The sequence below is a fragment of the Paramormyrops kingsleyae genome, chromosome 22 (assembly GCF_048594095.1).
Source record: "Paramormyrops kingsleyae isolate MSU_618 chromosome 22, PKINGS_0.4, whole genome shotgun sequence".
Lineage (NCBI taxonomy): Eukaryota > Metazoa > Chordata > Actinopteri > Osteoglossiformes > Mormyridae > Paramormyrops > Paramormyrops kingsleyae.
The window spans coordinates 21402918-21422545 of NC_132818.1; the positions used below are offsets into that span (position 1 = coordinate 21402918).

At 44.6% G+C, this 19628-nt stretch overlaps 3 protein-coding genes across 5 annotated transcripts; 2 read left to right on the plus strand and 1 right to left on the minus strand.

The window, feature by feature from the left end:
• Window positions 1–56: 56 nt before the first annotated feature.
• Window positions 57–1631, minus strand: snu13a (SNU13 homolog, small nuclear ribonucleoprotein a (U4/U6.U5)). The gene is made up of 3 exons (XM_023835588.2): window positions 1471–1631; window positions 951–1071; window positions 57–628 (listed from the first exon to the last, which is right to left on the minus strand). The coding sequence occupies exons 1-3, from the start codon at window positions 1471–1473 to the stop codon at window positions 366–368; spliced, it is 387 nt and encodes a 128-aa protein (XP_023691356.1). The 5' UTR covers window positions 1474–1631; the 3' UTR covers window positions 57–365.
• A 921-nt stretch (window positions 1632–2552) lies between these two features.
• On the plus strand, window positions 2553–7799 carry uqcrc2a (ubiquinol-cytochrome c reductase core protein 2a). The gene is made up of 14 exons (XM_023835587.2): window positions 2553–2691; window positions 3387–3464; window positions 3846–3995; window positions 4377–4441; window positions 4533–4589; window positions 5337–5461; window positions 5553–5650; window positions 5732–5789; window positions 5990–6085; window positions 6182–6381; window positions 6520–6600; window positions 6689–6765; window positions 6917–7070; window positions 7527–7799. Exons 1-14 carry the CDS (start codon window positions 2659–2661, stop codon window positions 7608–7610), a joined length of 1356 nt encoding a protein of 451 aa, XP_023691355.1. The 5' UTR covers window positions 2553–2658; the 3' UTR covers window positions 7611–7799.
• A 992-nt stretch (window positions 7800–8791) lies between these two features.
• mosmoa (modulator of smoothened a) lies at window positions 8792–18268 on the plus strand. 3 transcript variants are annotated; one of them, XM_023835720.2, is made up of 3 exons: window positions 8792–8920; window positions 13591–13803; window positions 14393–18268. In XM_023835720.2, the coding sequence occupies exons 1-3, from the start codon at window positions 8890–8892 to the stop codon at window positions 14575–14577; spliced, it is 429 nt and encodes a 142-aa protein (XP_023691488.1). In that variant the 5' UTR covers window positions 8792–8889; the 3' UTR covers window positions 14578–18268. The 3 variants fall into 3 exon arrangements, with proteins under 3 accessions (XP_023691488.1, XP_023691486.1, XP_023691490.1); XM_023835718.2 differs by lacking the exon at window positions 8792–8920 and adding an exon at window positions 9478–10505; XM_023835722.2 differs by lacking the exon at window positions 8792–8920 and adding an exon at window positions 11133–11433.
• Window positions 18269–19628: the final 1360 nt, after the last annotated feature.

Sequence of the window (19628 nt, forward strand, 5' to 3'; positions counted from 1 at the left end):
GGGAACTTGTTTTTGTCAACTGCACAAGTTGTGTTATTCATTTCAGTCTGATCAAATTCTGCAGAGGTTCAATTTATTACAAAAGACATAGGTTTTTAACCATGCCAAATTGATACTGTTTCTGCCATATATGCATAATCGTACATAGTAAATAAAGGACAGGACAAAGTTTTGAGCCATGGAAAAACTCACCAAAACAAGAATGGCCCTTACCAAGTAAAAATAAAAATCATTACTGACGAGTTTATCATACCACTATTTAAAGTATGACCGCTAATCCAAAATCCCTTCAAATGAAGCAGCAGCACAGTATCAACTACGCCAGTTCCAATAACATATCAAGCACCAGCAAGCCACCAGAGACATCAGACAAGCAGCCTCTCGATTGCCATCTGCACGGACTGGATCTGCGGTTTGAGCTGGGATCCCTCCTTGACGGTGACCGAGGTGGCGATGACGGGCCTGGAGACGCCGCACGCGCGACCCAGGGCTTGCTTGGATCGGACGAACACGTACGGCACATTCTTATCCTCGCACAATAACGGGAGGTGGAGTATGATCTCCAGAGGCTCGGCGTCCGCGGCCATCACGATGAACTCCGCGATGCCACGGTTCAGGGTTTTAGTGGCTGTGACAGGGAAAGACTGCTGTACATTTAGGCAGAACCAGCTGAGATATACCAAGTATATTAACAAGCTCTTCCACAAAGCTATATCTGCAGAGGTAAGTAATTAATAGCATAAAAGGGGAGGGAAAAGTGTAAAACTCTAAATACACCATTAACTAGAAGCAACTGTATAAAAAAAGAGATCCTCCTATACCAAACAACTGTATTCCTTGGTAAAGGACGGATTTTCCCTTCAAACATTTAAAGACACTTTCCAAATAGATACGACAAGCATACTGTGAATTCCGGGACAATGAAGGCAGAAAAAGCTTAAGTTTCTTACCCTCATTTGCCCCCTTCCTGAGCTGTTTATAATTGGACGCTTGCTGTACAAGATCCAGAATTGTTTTTGTCAAGGTAGCATCGGCAAGGGGGTAGGCCTTTGGGTTCACCTCCGGATCCGTCTGGGGAAAGTCAAAATTACGTAAGCATGCGCTCGTTTTGATGTTTTCCTATTATTTCTATAAATACGTTTGTCAAACTACTGCCCATGTCTCCAGCTCATTGAAGACAGACTAATTTTCCAACATTTATGTCAAAATGTCGTAGGACACCGTTAAGTGATACCCTAGATTTTCCATACCTTATGGCTATAATACAGACAGAATTGTTATGAACCGCTGAGTGTTTAAATTCAACCGCGTGGCAAAATCTGGATTTTCTTTAACACAAATAATCATTTTTAATCTAGCAGCATATATCACATTTTAGCAAACCTCCATTTGAATGAAACAGCGTGTAATCTGCCGGGTATACATACCAAGAAGCTAAATTAAACGTGTGCGCCACAATCAGTTACTTACCATATCTGCGGCGTAATAACAACGTCCCCTCGGCTTGTGCTTCACGGAGGACTCAGATTTAGATCGCTGATACCTAAAACAGCTCACTTTCACTGTCCCTAACTACAACGCGCCCGGCATGCCAGTGGAGTCTAACCGCAACCATACGTCATCTTTGGGCGCCCGATAGGAGGAATGTGATTGGTTGTCAATATTTATTTCAAATTACAGTACTTAAATGTCTTGCAGGACCTAGTTTACCTACTCCATGCAGCTGAGTAGTGTATTTGCCTTAAAAAAAAATGCGTGTTGGATGCCGTTATGTGCAACAATGTTTATTTTGCTGATACAGTATTAAAACCGGTGTTTCTCTCTCTGTGCATGCTGACATCTAGTGGCCAAAAATAAATCAGACATTTCTCACGAGCATTCACTTACATACGCCAGGTAGCAAAAGTTTACCAGAAGTTTACCCAAAATTTCCCACGGTTTTAAAAACACTGTTGGCTTAAAAGCAAGGGGTTTTGATTTGTGTGTGAAATTAAACTTACTTGAGCAGTTTTCATATCTGAAAAATATCGAATCCTTTTAATTCTAGTATTTAAATATTTGGTAATTTTAATGTATTTGACTCAATATACTTTATACATTTAAATAAGAACCACGTCTCAAATGTTATATCCATCGTAGATTTAAAAAAATAATAATAATAGCGAGTCACAAACAATGAATTGCAATTACATACAGGAATCAGATGTCTTCTGTCTTTTTTCATAATGAAATTTTGTAGAAGAATTTTACATCCAGACAACACTTGGTGTTCTACATCAATCCAAAAGCATTTAACAAGGAGTTAGAGGAGGGGTAAAAAAAAAGAGAGTCTCCCCACGTGGATCAATAAAGTATCCATTATTATAATAAAAAATAGTTATAAAATAAATGCGAAATTGTTTTAGTACAAATACTACAAAAAGCACAAGTTTCATATTTTTCATGTTTACATATTCTTAATTTTTTTTTGTAGGATGAATTGAGCGTAAACATTTAAACTGTATTTTTTTTACTTTTAATTTCCATCGTAGACGTGGAGAGACCAGTCCGCCCGTGACGTAACCGGATGTCCTCTCGGTTAAGGGGCGCAGTGCATGCTGGGGCGGAGGGCAGGTCGGCCATTATTAGCTTACCTTGCTGCTGAAGGAGATATAAGTCATGAAGGGGGTTCGGGGTCTCAGCCATTTCTCTGTAAGTGCTCACCTTCTTTAAGGATGTTTTCGTAGTTACTATAAGCTATTACTTATAGTGTCTTTCTATTAGTGAAGCGGTTTGTCTTAAATATCGGTGCTATTTGCAGCATTTCGGCCCTTCCTAAAGACGTCTTAAAACGTCCCTGGTAACTGCCGGCTGCGGACTGCAGAATGTTGTTAGTGCAGGTGTAAAATGGGTCCATATTAAAGAGTATTTTTGGTGGTTGCGGAGTGCATCCTTTATTATACGTATAGAGAATTTCTAAATGCTTTAGTACAGGTTTCGGAGGGTCCCAGTACGTTGAAGGTCATTGTGGAATTGCATACATTTCATACAAATCTTTTTATATGCTTTATAAGTTGGATAAAATAATTACATTTCACCACAATCTATGCCTGGATTACCGAGGTTCATCTAGCGTAATGAGTGGATATAAAAGCTGTCAATTCCGTGTAACAAAAGATTATCCCTTGATTGCAGCATAACTGCTATTATCCATGATATGTCTTTATTTGGCGATAAGCGTTGTGTGTTTCCAGCCGCGGCGCTGAACAGAATTAGGAATATGTTTTTGTCAGCAACCCATACGTAATGCTCTGGTTTTGTATTTACTGTGAGGGATGAAATCGGGTGTATGGCTTTTGGGAGCTTCCCTGAGCCTTAACGCCTTGTGTCCGTGCTGTGATTCCCAGAAACGGCTGTTTGCAGCCCAGGCTTCTGCTAAGCGTGACGCCTCCGAGCGACTAACCCTACATCCCCAAGAGGTCCAGGTCAGTGTTTCATTCCTGTTTTACTCCACAAGTGCGTGGACACGCTGCACACATCTGTATGTCTGTCCCAGTGCTGATAATTAACGATGTAGTACATCTTCTACTCATTGACTACGTTTACATATTGCACAAGCATCTGCGGTTCTAATTTATAGTGTTGTAGACCATTCAGAGGTGGCGTAGTTGCCTGTTTTACTTTCTGCACATTTTTGATGTGTTGAATACAGTTAATCGAGAGTCATTCAGTATTTTACTAACATTCTATGGTTTTGCAGAAATTTTAGTAATGGTAAGTCAAGGCAGTCAATACAGCATAGTGTGACTTTTATTTTGAAATGGAGACCCTTGTGAACATGACACAACGTGTCTGCTGGCCTGTAGGTGTCCAAGCTCCCCAATGGCCTTGTGATCGCCTCCCTAGAGAATTACTCTCCTGCCTCCAAGATCGGCGTGTTTGTGAAGGCGGGCAGCCGCTACGAGGGTGATAGTCACCTGGGTGTCACCCACCTGCTCCGCCTGGCTGCCAGTCTGGTAAGGGTAGGGCGCCGGCCCATGGAATGTTCCGGTGAAGCTCTTCTGTTTTCTGCTGTGTGTTGAAGAAAGGGCCAGACAGGGTTCACCTTTTCCATACTGTTTGTGTGCCGTAACTGTTTTAGTGAAGCAGTGCTTACTTCTGCTGTGCACAAGTCTTCCAGTTTACCATTGTAAGAAACTGAGCAGGTTGGCCTGATTGTTGGTGTCATGGTTTTTTGGCTTATGGATGTAACTTGTGCATGTCAAACACCTTCTAAATGCCTTGTGCCATAAGAAGCTGTGCGGCAGGTGCATGGATGTATGGATATGTCAGCACAGTCTGCTCCTTTGTCATTCCGCAACGTGATGATGGGGATGACTCCTACTGATCTCTTCCAGACCACCAAGGGGGCGTCGGCGTTCCGTATCTGCCGGGGCATTGAGGCCGTCGGGGGCAGCTTGAGGTGAGCAAACATTCCCCTAAAGCTTCCCTGTGTCACTGTTGCCATGTGTGTGGGCTTCCTAACGGCTCTGTGTACTTGGTCTTCACCGCAGCGTCACATCATCCCGGGAGAACATGGTCTACACTGTGGAGTGCCTGCGAGATCACGTGTGAGTGCTGCCTTCATCGCCAGCGGCGTTTGTACCTTCGGTTAGGGGCAGAGGCGGACTTTTCAGATCCAGAAAGTAAAAGTCCAGACCAAGATTTTGTTTCAGCCAACCAGTTGAGTACTCTGTGACTGTGACTCTTTATATTCAACTGGTTGGTTGAAACAAAATCCTGGTTTGGATTTTTACTTTCTGGACCTGAAATGACCTCTGGTTAGGGGTTTGAGTGACTTTTTTAGTTTGTCTTAGCCCCCTTATTAGCTGCACAGCATCAGCATCGATCTGTGTCAGTGGCAGTATGGTGTCATAGGTGCAAAGGGTAACATTCAGATGCCAGTTTTCTGATATCCCAGCACTTTCTATTCACGTTTCCCATCTTGATGTGGTATTTGTACGTTTCTGGACTAGCTAATCAATCAAGATAATTTGGGCAGCCTGAATTGCATTACCATGTGACCTTGACCCACCTAAACATTTAGAAGATGTTTGTATTATGTTACCATAGATTTTTCCTTAACTGGAAATACTTGTATAAGTGATGTGAAAAATGCGCAATTTCACTATTTATGTTCATATAGAATAACACCTAATGCACTTTGTACGGGATATTTTGTTTCTGACATATAAGATGTCTGAAGTGATTGATTGTGCCGGCCTTCTTGGATTGTAGCGAGCCACACACAGTGTCCAGTGGCTCTGTTCCCAGCAGCACTCTGCCGTGACGTGTCATTGCGGTCGTCTGCGTTTCAGCGACACCGTCATGGAGTACCTGATCAATGTGACCACGGCCCCGGAATTCCGTCCCTGGGAGGTGTCCGAACTCGCGGAGCGGGTGAAAGTTGACAAGGCCTTGGCCGGCCAGAGCCCCCAGATCGGTGAGCTCAGCCTTTCTGTTTGTTCTGTTTTAGTTTTGTTTCGCACGGTGAGCTGGTTACCGACGTCTCGCTTCTGTTTTCTGCTTTGGAGGCGTCATTGAGAAGCTTCATGCGGCCGCCTACAAGAACTCTCTCTCCAATTCCCTCTACTGCCCCGACTACCAGATGGGCCGCATCAGCTCCGAGCAGGTACGCCCCGAGTCGGCGTCAGTCTTGCCAGCTCTAGGGGCTACGGCAGGGAAGTAAATGGCCTCTGTTTCCTCTCCCCAGCTGCACTCCTTCATCCAGAGCAATTTCACCAGTGCCAGAATGGCTCTGGTCGGCTTAGGTAAGTGTGTCTGCCTGTGTGTGCATTATCCCTGTTCATCTTGCAGGCCTGTATCCAGAAATTAACTTTGGCGCTTTTAGGGGCAGGCAAATTTTGAGGGAGGTTCAGACTCATTAGTCTAGTACCGGGCGATGTGCCTGGTCGGAAGCAAGCAGATTTGGGGGTGTGTGTGCCGATGTCCTGACTTGCCTCTCACGCAGGGGTGGAGCACACCATGCTCAAGCAGGTGGGGGAGCAGTTCCTCAACGTGCGAAGTGGAACTGGGACTTCGAGCGCCAAGGCCCAGTACAAGGGAGGTGAGGCCTGGTATTTGGGTAGGGTGGGGGGTGCCCTGTGTCCGATCCCTACTGCAGAGTGTATATCTGGCTGGTGACCCCCCCATACGTGTGCAGGCGAACATCGGGAGCAGAACGGCGATGGTCTGGTCCATGCTGCCGTGGTGAGCGAGGGGGCGGTCATGGGCACGGCGGAGGCCGACGCCTTCAGCGTGCTGCAGCGGGTGCTAGGGGTGGGGCCTCACGTCAAAAGGGGCTCCGATGCCACCAGCAAGCTGAGCCAGGGCATCTCCAAGGCAACCACGCAGCCCTTCGACGTGAGTGACGTGGAGACTGACCCAGTGCATTGCGTTTAATGTGTGTGGGAGCCTCCTACCTCTGCGGCAAACCACAGGGGGGCGCTCTTTCCACAGTACTGTTTCAAATGTTGACAGAACTTCATTATTTCATTGCAGGCTTCTGCCTTCAATGCCAGCTACTCGGACTCTGGGCTGTTCGGGATTTACACCATCTCCCAGCATGGCGCAGCTGGCGATGTGAGTACGGGCACCAGTTAAAATGCAGGCCGGCTGTAAGCCTTCTCCCCCAACAGGCTAGGCGTACTTACGGCCATGTTCCTCACAGGTGATCAAGGCCGCCCTCGCCCAGGTTAAGGCCGTGGCCCAGGGCGGGCTGACTGCCGCTGACCTCACCAGGGCTAAGTAAGTCACATGATCTGTCACATGACGGCCTTCCCCAAAGTCGCACCAAATGTAAACACTTATGGAGTTGTACAATAGTGGTGATGGTTAGGCCTGATTGGCTGTGGGGTGGGTGGTGATTCAAAATATGTTTTTGTTGTGTGATGTACAGGAACCAGGTAAAGGCGGACTACCTGATGTCTCTGGAATCCTCGGACGGCCTCCTGGAGGAGATGGGGCTGCAGGGCCTCGTGGGTGGAGCCTACAGCCCACCTGAGGCGGTGCTGCAGAAGATCGATTCCATCACGTCGGATGCAGTGGCCAGCGTGAGTTCTCCCTCTTTACCTCCAGCCCGAATACCAGTGATGATCTCGACTTATTCCTGAATCTGTCGTTTTTTAAGCATGTTTAACCGTGGAAACCTCCTAAAATGCATTTAGTGGAATTCTTAACCTGAGAGAACTTATTTGGTAGGACTTAAGTCCATAGTTTGTATAACAGGCGCCCTCTAGTGGCAGCCTGGCTTCGCACCGTGTTGTTTGCCTGGATCCTTACCACTCATCACTCTGCTGTCTGCTGGGTGCTTCTTGGGCCGTGACTTGTGCTGCATGAACAGTGTTGTCCTCCAGGGGCGCTCATTGCTCAAATCCCATTGGTGGAGATGTGCTAATTTGTGCCCTTGTCACAGATAACAATTAGGCATTTGAAACAGAGAACATTGGCATGAGTGGAGTGAATTTAGCCTGAACTTATTTAGGCAGCAAATTGTTTTCTTTTTCCAGGCTGCAAAGAAGTTTGTAACCGGCAAGAAATCGATGGCCTGTAGTGGCCACTTGGTGAACACGCCGTTTTTGGATGAGCTGTGACGATAGACACCAGCTTCAGAGGCAGTCTGCGTTTCTTTATTGTTATTCTGGTGAAAGAAGAGCTTGGATGGCTTCCCAAAATAACCTGACTCCACGGAAATGAATGTTTTCATCCTCAGTCCAGAGTTTTTGTTCTGTATCGTGTCAGAACTGTATATCTGATGTATATTCATTAAAATATCGCAACTATATTGTCATCAACTTTCCTTTATTTAAAAGTGCCAGCAGACCTAACAGATGCCTGTAGTGAATTCTGTTTATAAGTGTAAGGAAATAGCTTGGTGTCCTTCAAAGGTCCTACGTGATTCTGGGTTCTGTTGCTGTGCATCTAACCCAGGGGTCTCTAACTCCGGTCCTGGAGAGCCTCTATCCAGTAGGTTTTCTGTCCCATTTGGCTTCTGATGAGCCACATCTGCTCCTGGTATTTACCTGAGAACAGGTGTGGCTCATCAGAAGCCGGGTAGGATAGAAAACCTACTGGACGGTAGCTCTCCAGGACCGGAGTTGGAGTTAGAGTAACTGACCAGGTTGTGATCTTAAAGCATTGTGAAAGAGAATAAGCTGTGTTTAAAGTCTGTGATTTAAATCAGCATTATGTCACTGCAATAGTCTAACAGAAGCTGCCTGCCGATTAATAGCACTGTCCGCTTTTGTTAGGGCCCGGTAAGTGAAAACGCGGTGAACGTGTGGTGCTTCTGCTGCAGTCCCCAGTGTAATGTGACGCGTCATCTTGCCCCATCATCAGCAAAATGACGTTGACAATGAAACGGCCAAAGAGCCAGACACAAAGCCTGAACAAGTATTTCAATAAAGCGTCATTTTGGAAATCCGTTTAGTTTTTAGACATTTTAAGACAAAAAAAATAGTTCAAACTGGTGTCAAAGGTGATACCTAGTAAAATAATGGAAATTCTAAATTAATACTTAGTTATCTACTACAATTAGTTAAATTCTGTGTACTACCTGTGATAGACCTAATTAAACCTGCTACTAATCATTTTATAATTTGTTTTTGTTTGTTTACGTTTAATTCATATTGCTGTCTAGAATTTTTATGCTCCAGTGTCGGTTCGCTTTGTTTTACTGCTAAATGTGTTTATCAGCTAATATTTCCTGTGCTATAAACGAAACCCACTTCCACGCTGCGGGCTGTGTTTGCATGCTCTCCCTGCGTCACACTCCAAGAGACATTAGGCTGATTGGCGTCGCTGAATGACCCGGAGTATATGTGCTACTGCTGGCTGTGGTCGACTCCAAGGGGATAAGCATTTCGAAGATGGATGGAAATAAGGAGTACTCCTCTAACCTCAGGTACGTTTTTAAATATGTCGGATTCTTTCTTGAAAGCACTGCATCATACCTGCTCCCGTCTGGAACAACTACAAAAAAAAAGTTATATTAACCATGTTCCGGAACAACACTAATTTTTTACGTATAGATATATATTTTAATTTCGTCTTACAAGAATTGTAAAGCTTAATTTTAGCTTTTAAATAAAATCTATTTTATGTTAATCTAAAAAATGTCATTTTGTACTGTCTTTTATTTTAGTTTTCGATAATGATGAGAGTTATGGGCACCATGGTATCGTGCGTTTGTGCATGAGATGAAGACAATTACTGTTAAGCAATTTGCGTCGATAGGCTTATATCATTGTATCATTTTACCCGTAGTGGGGGGCCGAAGGGTGGAGGGGCATCACAGCGCCCCCCGCCCCAGGAAAAACAACTTTGAATAACAGACTAACTCGCAAAATATTCGCAACAATTTAACTCCCCCCTCCGAGGCGGGACCCTTCGCCCCCGGTCGCATCCTGCCCTTCCCACGACATCTGCTCGAGCGTTGCGATCCTGAAATTCTCGCGAGACCAGACGCGCGCACCCCCCCTTCAATTCCTGCGCAGGCGGCTGCGTTACTAGTGTCATTCATTTATATTGGGCTTTTGCAAAGGGGAGCAGCAAGACAGCCCAAATAGTTTGGTGTTTTTTGGAGACGGCAAGCATACAATTCGTCCTTTAGCTAAGATGGCGTTGTGTGCGGTATTTTCTGCAGGTAGATTGAACACGATCCCCTGCTAAATTAATGTGCGCGTAGCTTTGTGAATGATTCCAGATGCGATTCCAGGGGATAAAAAAGCAGCGTGAATAAGCAGGAAGGATGATTTCGCGTTGATGCATTTCATGGAGACACTACGTTGTTCATGTGATCCCGTTTTTGCCCATTTAACCAGGTGAAGAGTGTGCATGCGAATAGGTGCTGGACGCTGACACCAGGCCGCCGTCCGGCACGTTTAATCGCGGATAAATGCCGCTCTTCCCAGCGCCGAGCAGAACCTTATGGAAGCACAGCGGGCCGGACTTCACTGGGCCATCCGCTTGGTAACTCCGATTTCGGGCGCAGCGGCTGCTGCTCTTGCCCCCCGAAACGGAAACATGGGGCGACAGAGTTACAAGCCAGGGATGTGATTTCCGGAGTGAACCGTGACTTTTTTTTTTTTTTTTAACCTTTTCTGCATGTAAATGGAGCTGGGGATTCTGTAGTCACACCGAAGGACGTAACTATATGTGGCGATAAAATGGAAGGATGACCCCCCCCCTTCCCAAGCAAGGTCTCCCAGTGGAGGGGGCGACACTGATGGACTGATAAACGTAAACAGTACATTCACCCAGATACTCATCTGGTACCCGCTTACTGAAGCCGGCGGGTAAAGGTACCCGTCCCCCGACCCGCAGACCCGCTCGCGAACGGCGGATATACGTGCGGCTCGGAGGCTCCCGCCGGCGCTTTGGGATGGATAAACTGACCATTATTTCAGGATGCCTCTTTCTGGCGGCTGATATTTTTGCGATTGCTAGTATTGCGAACCCAGATTGGATCAACACGGGGGAGTCGGCGGGTAAGTCGGCGCGATTTCCAAGCTCTGTTTCTGACCGTGGGGTCTTATTACTACAGATGGCGAGCCGCTTGCATTGAATCGGGCAGACTAGGCTGTTTGATCTTATAACGTCTCCCTTAGAGCTATTGTGTCCCGGCATCGATTTCTCAGATCTGTCCTTCACTTGGCTGTGCCCAGAACAAAGATATTATCCCAAGCGGTGACTGTGCAGCTGTGTTCTCACCATCATCGCGGTCTTTTGTCTGCCTTGTGTGCCGTCTGACGTTTGCACAGCTTGGCAAAAAAACATAGTTCAGCTTGGTTGTATCGGCGTAAAACTAGCCAAATATATTATCAAGATAACTGCAAAGATAAACGCATTCCTGACCATTAACGAGAGACAAAACGAAAAAGACGTTGTTGTAATCTAGTAGTTGGATATTTTGTAAACAAAAATGTTTCGCATAAAAGCGCTACATCCATTTACTTTTTAGCTCGTTTAACTAGTTGCACGGCTCCTGACATATTGCATTTTATGGGCTGCTTCATTTTTACCAATGTAAACATTAGCATGTGCGTGCTTAATTGGTTTTATTAGTTTTAATCATGACTCTTTTTAGGGTCTTGGGGTTTCATGAAGTCCTATGTAAGTCCATTTTAATGCTATTCGCTTTACAATATCAATACAAACATATGTGTATTTTACCTATAGTATAAACGTAACTCGTCTGTAGAATATACTGTTATCTAGCAGTTTGGGAATCTGTGAAATTATGCCTGGTGTGTTTAATGTGATGCTTGGTATGGTGTTATATTAGAAATAGGCTGTTTTTCCATCGTGGCCTGTTCGCATTTTCTCATAGATCTTAGTTATCCTCTCCATCTTACACCATGCAATCATAACACCGTTAACAGGAGCTTTTCGTGGCCCTGATGTCCATCTGCTCAGGTAGATTTGTTCAATGCATGCTTAGAAAATCGATTTATCCGAAACGTGTGCTTTCCACTGATCAAAAATACCACTGGAACAACATATAGTTCTTCCTGTCTGATTATTTACAATAGCCATCATGAAAAGCCGCACGTGTTTTATAACAGAATGGACGCTCTGCGAAAGATGACATGATCTTTCACAGTTTTCTGACGTTTTTGCCGTTTTCCCCAATTCCTAACAGAGTGACATCAAAGCACTCACAGTTTGCAAAACAAAATTCATTACTGATTTCGGCGCATTCGTTTCAGTGAAATTTCCTGCGGATAAAGAAATTCACACTCGGAGGGTGCTGAAAACTATCAACGACCATACTTCCTCTCAGTAAGCAAAACAATGAAAGACAGCTGTGGATTTTTAGCCTCGGTGCTGCCATTAGCACCTTAGTTTGGGGCACTTGGTAACGATAGCTGGAAGACTTCCTGCCAAAGATTTTGCTCTGAACTGTTTGCAGCCATCATAGTTCTCTCGCCACATTTCTTTCTTAAATGCCTTTGGCGGAGATGAAAGCAAACACAAGACAGCCGCACGCACATAAGAAAACGCACGCGATTTGAAAGGGATTATGGTGTAACTTGATGTGGTTGTCGCAGGGAAGTTAAAATGTCACGCAAATGTTTTGTTTATATAGACACACGATGCCAGATTGAAACATTTATGTCAGTGCAGGGTTATACAAAGGGCTTGCATTTTGTTTAAATGTGCATTACATTAAGGCATAATGCCTAATAATCTTTCTCCCAACGAAAAGGAGATACACCGAATTCAACGTGATCCCCATACAATGACTCTTGCATGTGTGTTTAATAGGCATATAGATGTGCATAGTTAATGATTAAAATAAAACTCTGCATTGTCAGTAAAACATCACATTATTTAGAGGGAGAAAGGGATTATTAATAGAGCATATTTGCCCTGTTTGGAAGTAGTAGAGTGTCAGATGTACTGCCTGTGGTTTTATTTCGCCACCAGCGAGAAATGTAGGATTTGTGCCATGTGGACAGAGTTTAATAATCAGCATAAGGTGCACCTGCTTAGGTTATTGTATTCCTCAGCCTGTTTGTAAGTCGCTTGGCTTCGGGGGAACAGATCACATCACACTGGTCGAGTCGCATAAATAATGTAATCGTTTTGATCTGGTTTCAGATAGGCTGGGATTTGAATGGGATTTTTTTTTCCCTCTTAGTTGTAATTTAAGAGGGACAAAGCGACTTTCTGGCATTATGTTTTCTTCCTGAGTAAGGGAGGGGGGGGGGGGGGTGTGACAGCCGGGACACCAGCAGACTCTTAGCTAGCACTTGGATCAGTGCCCCCAGAGACGGCATGGTTACAGGTTATAACCATTCATTATTTCGTCGGCAGTGGTGCAGCCATGTCATTGGTTGAATCATTGGTATCTCTCTCTCTCTCATTGGCTGAATCAAATAGGCACCCTATTTCCTTAGTATAATCTTATTAGCCTAATTTGTTTACTTATTACAAAACAGGCTGCTATGCTTAAAATGCTTCTCAGTCACAAACGTTAACAGAAAACCAGCAGCTCCGGGCATTAAAGGTGAATCCTTTGTGTTATGTTTGTACTCCCAGTCATTACGGTTGGTGCTGAACCAGGGTCAGGGGTCCCCCAAGTGATGCTTGTTGGCATTACGTCCCAAAGTCAAGCGATCGCATTGCTTAATGTCATCCTGCTGTCATCTCAAATGCATCAAACAATGAAAGTAACAGCCCTCAAAAGATCGCATTAAGTAACTAGAAAATGGTACAATAATTACATTGAGTTGGAGTGAAATGAAATCTTCTGTTGTCTGGTATAGATCTTTCCAGCTCTTAAAATTCTTCAGATAGCCGTTTGCATTATCTGCTAATGACCAGTGTCAAGATGAAAGCATTTTTCACTTGTTCTGTCTAGTGATTTTTGGTAGAAAGGCGTTCTAGTTCCAGGGGCTGACCTGTGATTGGTTCTCTGGTGGGTGATGCTGCTGGGTGTTTTAATGCTGAGCCCTGATTGGTTGACCAGAGTGATTAGTCAGTCGGCCCAATCATTGAGCGACTGGTGGAGTTGCAGGGGGCGGGGCAGAGGCCCAGCATGTGACGGGAATGGCTGTCTCTCTCCAGGTGCCCTGACGGTGGGACTGGTTCGTCAGTGCCAGACCATCCATGGCCGTGACCGCACCTGCATTCCCCCGCGGCTGCCCCCCGAATGGGTCACCACGCTCTTCTTCATCGTCATGGGCATCGTTTCGCTAACTGTCACCTGTGGCCTGTTGGTGGCGTCGCACTGGCACCGGGAGGCCACCAAGTACGCTCGCTGGATTGCTTTCACGGGAAGTAAGTGTCCTGCATACGTGGGCCTTTGTGTAGCCTGGATGGGAGTCTGAGGGCAGAACGAAAAATGATTGGTTATCTCTCTGGACCAATCAGATTATAGAGAAGGTGGGACTGAACAACTAGAGGAGGCAGGACTAGCCAATCAGATGTCTTGGTCCCGCCTCCTCTAGTTGCCTGGACCCACCTTCTCTACACTCTGGTTATCTCCCCGAGTGTCTCTGGGTCTTCCAGTCCTGAGTTTGGCTGGGACTAATGACAGTGCTTTGAGGTAATGGCATATAGGAATGTGTGAAGCATCCATTGTCACAGATAGCAAGTCCCAGCCAATGGCTCTGCAACACTGGTGAGTCCATTTAGAAGGAGACACAATGAAATGCATTCGCTTTGACGGAAGTGTTTTGTTAGATGGGTCTTAGATATTTTGATGAGTCATTGTGTATGTATGTCTGCATTAGTGCAAGTAATTGTCCATTTTTTTAGACTTTTATGAGATTGTCGCCTTAGCAACAAGATCCTCTGTTTCATAGGCTCTTCCCTGATCGCATTCCTCCTCGAAATGTGACCAACACGATCTTCCCTACTTCCACAGTGGTGCTCTTCTGCATGGCGGCCCTGATCTTCCCCATCGGATTCTACATCAGCGAGGTGGGGGGGCAGCCTTACAAGCTGCCGAACAACACGGTGGTGGGCTCCTCGTACGTCCTCTTCGTGCTCTCCATCTTCTTCACCATCGTGGGACTGCTCTTCGCTGGGAAAGTCTGCCTGCCTGGCTGATTGACTGTGTCTCTTTGCCGTCTGGCACCAGAGAGAGATCGAATCTGGCTGGAGCACGGGTGTGGATTGGGGGGGCGGTTTGGGGGGAGAGTTTGCTGGGCACCCAGAAATAACAAATTAACGAGCCAAATGCGGATGAAGGACATCTGGCTATAAGCGTTCCTCCCTGTGCTTTTTTTAAAAGCCTGCACTCGCTTGTCATGTGTCCCCGGGGGTTTGGCACGGCCCTGAAAGGGGCGCCGTCTCTGTGAAGGCCACCTCCACCACACTCCGTAATGTCCCTTTATTTTTTTTTTTGTCCGTTCACAGAGCTGTTATGAAGCCTGGAGTCTCAAGATCAGGTCCAACAGGAATCGCTCTGGGTGTGGGGGGAGGTTTGGTCAGTGTTCTGGCCCCCGGGGAGGGGGGGGTAGGGCGTTGGAGAATGCCAGGCACATGCGACAGCGTAAGAGTAGTGGGCGTGGCTTTCATAACCTCTGCTTCCCGATTTCCCACCTCTTCTGGGTTCTTCCGTGGTGCAGCTGTTCTGGGGTCAGTGAAAGTACACAGGGTGCTACTCTGGGCTGGACTATGTCGGCACTCAAACGTTCTAGGTTTTCCGGGCCTGAAAAGGAGATCCGGCAGTGGACGTGAATGGAACCGACAGCTTTGTGTAAAGGACTACGGGTCCAGTTTAAACGAGCAGGCTTATTGAAAATAAGCTCTCTATACCGACTGGCCTGCTTCTAGTTCTCCAAAGCAAACGGACTCACCCTAACCCCCTCCCAGCTGTTGTAGGTGTAATGGGGAAGTCTTTAATCTCCTATTTTTTTTTTTTGTTTGATCAACATGAATACCTCTTTTCTTTTTTAAAATCTCAATATATCATTGATTTCAAAATCCAGAGCCCTTTATTTTTTTGTTATTGATTTGCTGTTGTGCCATGACTTGTTTAATATTGTAAAGAGAACACCAGTTTCTGTATAGCTGTGTTTTTGAGAAACCGTTGGGCATTGACTTCTTGAAGCCGACTGCAGAATCAGCACCGCAAACGCATTTTAAAAGTTTACCTCATTGTGATTGAAACTTATTTTCTTTTTCTTTTTTCTTTTTTCCCTCCTCATGGTTGCTTATTCTTTGACGAATCCTCACACCACAGGAAGTTTGGGGGCAGTTCAATGAGTTATTTCTGTTCCGAGAGATTAAAAGGACGTAATTAAACTAAATGAATTTTCTCCTCACCGCAGCCGTTCTATCACTTCTGCTTTGGCAAACGTCAGCTTCCCTTTAGCTTACATGACACAGGGACATGCATACTTAACTAATAAATGCGTCCTTAATTCGAAATTATTTTTTGTTGATACATTGTACGTATGAAAGGTTTAACTTAACATTATTCTATTCAAAATTATTTATTTGCATTTTAAACTGTAGACGATTTTGGAATCTTTTCCCCATTCCTACATGTTTGATCGTTTTCATTCAAGCAGTAACTCGATATGACGCCTTGTGAAAGTTCAAGATCAATTATGTAAATTGCGAATGTTTCGGGGCAGCCTGTATGAATGTAAAATATTATGTAAGCTTGATACATGTCGCAAACATCCTTATTCATAGACTTCAGCTGAGCTAAAACCAGTTGGTAGATTTTGGTTTCTTTGCAGGGAGAGCAATTTGTGTCATAGATGTAGAAAATCCTGCTTGGACCTTGACTTCACTATAGCCTCCTTTCAGGGAAGAACAAACAATAATGTTTTTGCTTCTGATGAGCCAGTTCTACAAATGACAGTGTTTTAATGCACATGGCAATTTTTTTTCTGCATCCCTCAATGATATTCAAATCAATGTTCGTTTTTTTTGTAGCTGAATTGGAAACACGACATTCTTATACAGTACAGATAGTAGCACAACTAGTTTGTTTCTGTGAAAATGTAAGAAAGGCGTCTTAAGTAGCAGACCTGGTTATTTTGTGGCGCTTAGGTAGTTATATAATTTCTGTAAGTTATTATTTTTTAAAATCTAGTACCTAAAAAACATCAACTATGCAAAAATACAGCAATGCAAATTTTATCATTAATGGAACTGTGAAGTCTTCATACAGCAATTGGTGCATCTGGTAAATTGCTCCCGTCACCACGTTACAAAAAGGCTTTAGGTCAGAACTGGCCCTTAAATTCTCATCTGAAACATAATCATTTTCTCTCTTTAGCTTTGTTTTTTTCTTCTTCTTTGGTTTATATTGTTTTGTTCAGTGAAGCCACATTCCAGTCCGTGAAGCCCCGAGTATTTGGTGCAAGAAGGATTTCGGTGTTTTGGCTTTGGTAGTGCTGCACTGCGACTGTGAGCGCGTACATGCTGCACGGTCCCCTGTATGCTGCACTGTGACTGTGAGCGCGTACATGCTGCACGGCCCCCTGTATGCTGCACTGTGACTGTGAGCGCGTACATGCTGCACGGCCCCCTGTATGCTGCACTGTGACTGTGAGCGCGTACATGCTGCACGGCCCCCTGTATGCTGCACTGTGACTGTGAGCGCGTACATGCTGCACGGCCCCCTGTATGCTGCACTGTGACTGAGCGCGTACATGCTGCACGGCCCCCTGTATGCTGCACTGTGACTGTGAGCGCGTACATGCTGCACGGCCCCCTGTATGCTGCACTGTGACTGTGAGCGCGTACATGCTGCACGGCCCCCTGTATGCTGCACTGTGACTGTGAGCGCGTACATGCTGCACGGCCCCCTGTATGCTGCACTGTGACTGAGCGCGTACATGCTGCACGGCCCCCTGTATGCTGCACTGTGACTGTGAGCGCGTACATGCTGCACTGTGACTGTGAGCACGTACATGCTGCACGGCCCCCTGTATGCTGCACTGTTTTCAGAATGTTGTGGTTCACTTTGCACAAAGTGAAAGAAAACAATCTTGTTTGGTTTCTATTTACTGTGTTATTGTTAATTATATGTTCGCCATAGAACTGATTATGTTACTTTAACAAATAAACTATTTATTAATTTAAGAATCTTTTCTTATGTTGGGTAAGACAAGTGTTGGAGACCGTCGTGTCTATATTGTATGAAGACTCGCCTGTCATGTCTAATAATGATGGTCTAGAATTAAACTACGGTATTACTGCTCTCATTGAACAATTGTTAGACTAATCAGGGATCAGACCACCCGACGAAAAGTGAAAGGGTCGTCTCTACCATGAGACGGAAATGAATCCACAATGGGAAACAGCCACGGCCAGATTTCTTTTGCTTCATTTTCCTAAGCGCCATCCCTCATAACTGTTCCATTTTGAAACTTGCGCGGCAATAAAATGGTTTAACAGGAATAATTAAGTGGCGTTGTAAGAATTTGTTGTTGCTGTCAAAGACTAGCTTACCGTATTATACTGTATTTGCTTTGCACTGTTAATTATTTTCAGCTCAAAAAAATCATGAAGCTATTTAAGTTTATTGGTAGTCACCAGTGAACGTTCTCATAGCATAGTTCGGACGATTCATATATTTTGCTTTCAATCTGTTGCTTTGATTTTCACCTACAAATTAGTAATATTATTGAAGTGGCATTAATACTGGGGGAGAATTGCATGTGATTTTAACAGGGCTAAACTGTACGGATTTCATTTCACAAGAATTGAGCATTTTATTTAAACTGCTGCTGTAGGACTTCGAAAGAATAAAAATGCTGCCATTAGTAACAGTAAACGTGTATTCCATTTATTCTGCAAAGTTAACGTACCTTATTGTATTCCCTGGTCTGCCTGGTTTTGGGACTGGTCTGCCCCCGCGACAAACACTTTCTGGTTAACGCAATAACTCAAAAAGTATTTCATCGATCAGTTTCACACTGCAGACAGTTCTATGTGTGACAAACTGGAACTGATCAAATATTAAGACATCGCCCCAAAAACGCATATTATTCCATGCCTATCCAGTCAACAACTGAATGGAAGATGAGAGGTGCATTGCTGTCTGTTAGTGAGGCAGGACATGTTTTGCTTCACTGACATTCCTTGTATCAGGATAAAGGTGGTGGATGGAAATGCTCGTTATGATGATAAATTGAGATTCAAATATATTCAGATATTGGAGATAAATGTTATTCCTTTTTTGTTAGGTTCTGCTGGACCTGTTGTGTCACTGAAACCTGTACGGATCATTTTATTTCCATAAACAATCTACTCACTCAGAGCACCACAAAGTAACGTGATGTGTTTCCTTACTTAAAGTATGTTGCCATCTGAAAATGGGTTGTACATACTACAAGAAATCATAGTGCCCTGAATGCTTGTAGCACTGCAATATTTTTGCATGCGCAGTTTGGCTTGGTTCAGATAGGGGTAGAAGAAACGGTGAGGGTCAGTTTGGATAAAACTACTAAACGAAAACGAAAGTAGACGAAAGGAATAAATAGGAATGCTCAGCCTCTATGTATCTGAGACAGAGGTTACAAACGTTAAGCTTCATCATTATCACCACGAACACATTCAATAACAGCAGGCCGGCTGCATCACCCTCAGCTGCAGTTCCAGCAGCAGAATTCACACCCGCGCCCCGGAGACCATCCCATAATGTAGGCCTACAGGACGGGGCAACCGCCCTGATATGTTACTTTTGTACAATAAAAGAATCCTCAAAAAAAACAAACGAATGCTGTTATTTACGGTGTATACACAGGATTAGCAACAATAAGCAAAAACAGTGTTTACAAATCAGTCCTTCACTTACAGTACATCGGTGCCTTGTCCACAAAGCCACATAGAATATTTGTGAACAAGTGAGTTTATCCTCCATGGTCGCTGGACCTGTTCGGAATGGTTAAACTTGTGTCACTTATCTTTGGGTCGAGAACACATTAAGAGCGCTCATAACTGGAAATACTAGGAGAAGCACCGTTTCATCGGGTGGGTTTAAAAATGCATCATATTCCATAACTATCCAGTCAACTACTAAACCGAAGGTGATGAAAAATACTAAGTCTATTTGCTTAGTAAAGCAGATTATGTATCAGAGAAATAAGTATCAGAGAACAATATCCCAGATATTTTACAGGGAGTATCATTTG

Coding starts and splice junctions, on each gene's coding strand:
- snu13a (XM_023835588.2), bottom strand. Junction 629..950: donor CAGGAAGGGGGCAAATGAGG/GTAAGAAACTTA, acceptor TCCCTGTCACAG/CCACTAAAACCCTGAACCGT.
- mosmoa (XM_023835718.2), top strand. CDS start 10,400: ATGGATAAACTGACCATTATTTCAGGATGCCTCTTTCTGGCGGCTGAT. Junction 10,506..13,590: donor CAACACGGGGGAGTCGGCGG/GTAAGTCGGCGC, acceptor GTCTCTCTCCAG/GTGCCCTGACGGTGGGACTG. Junction 13,804..14,392: donor CTGGATTGCTTTCACGGGAA/GTAAGTGTCCTG, acceptor CTACTTCCACAG/TGGTGCTCTTCTGCATGGCG.
- uqcrc2a (XM_023835587.2), top strand. CDS start 2,659: ATGAAGGGGGTTCGGGGTCTCAGCCATTTCTCT. Junction 3,465..3,845: donor TACATCCCCAAGAGGTCCAG/GTCAGTGTTTCA, acceptor GCTGGCCTGTAG/GTGTCCAAGCTCCCCAATGG. Junction 4,442..4,532: donor GCCGTCGGGGGCAGCTTGAG/GTGAGCAAACAT, acceptor TCTTCACCGCAG/CGTCACATCATCCCGGGAGA.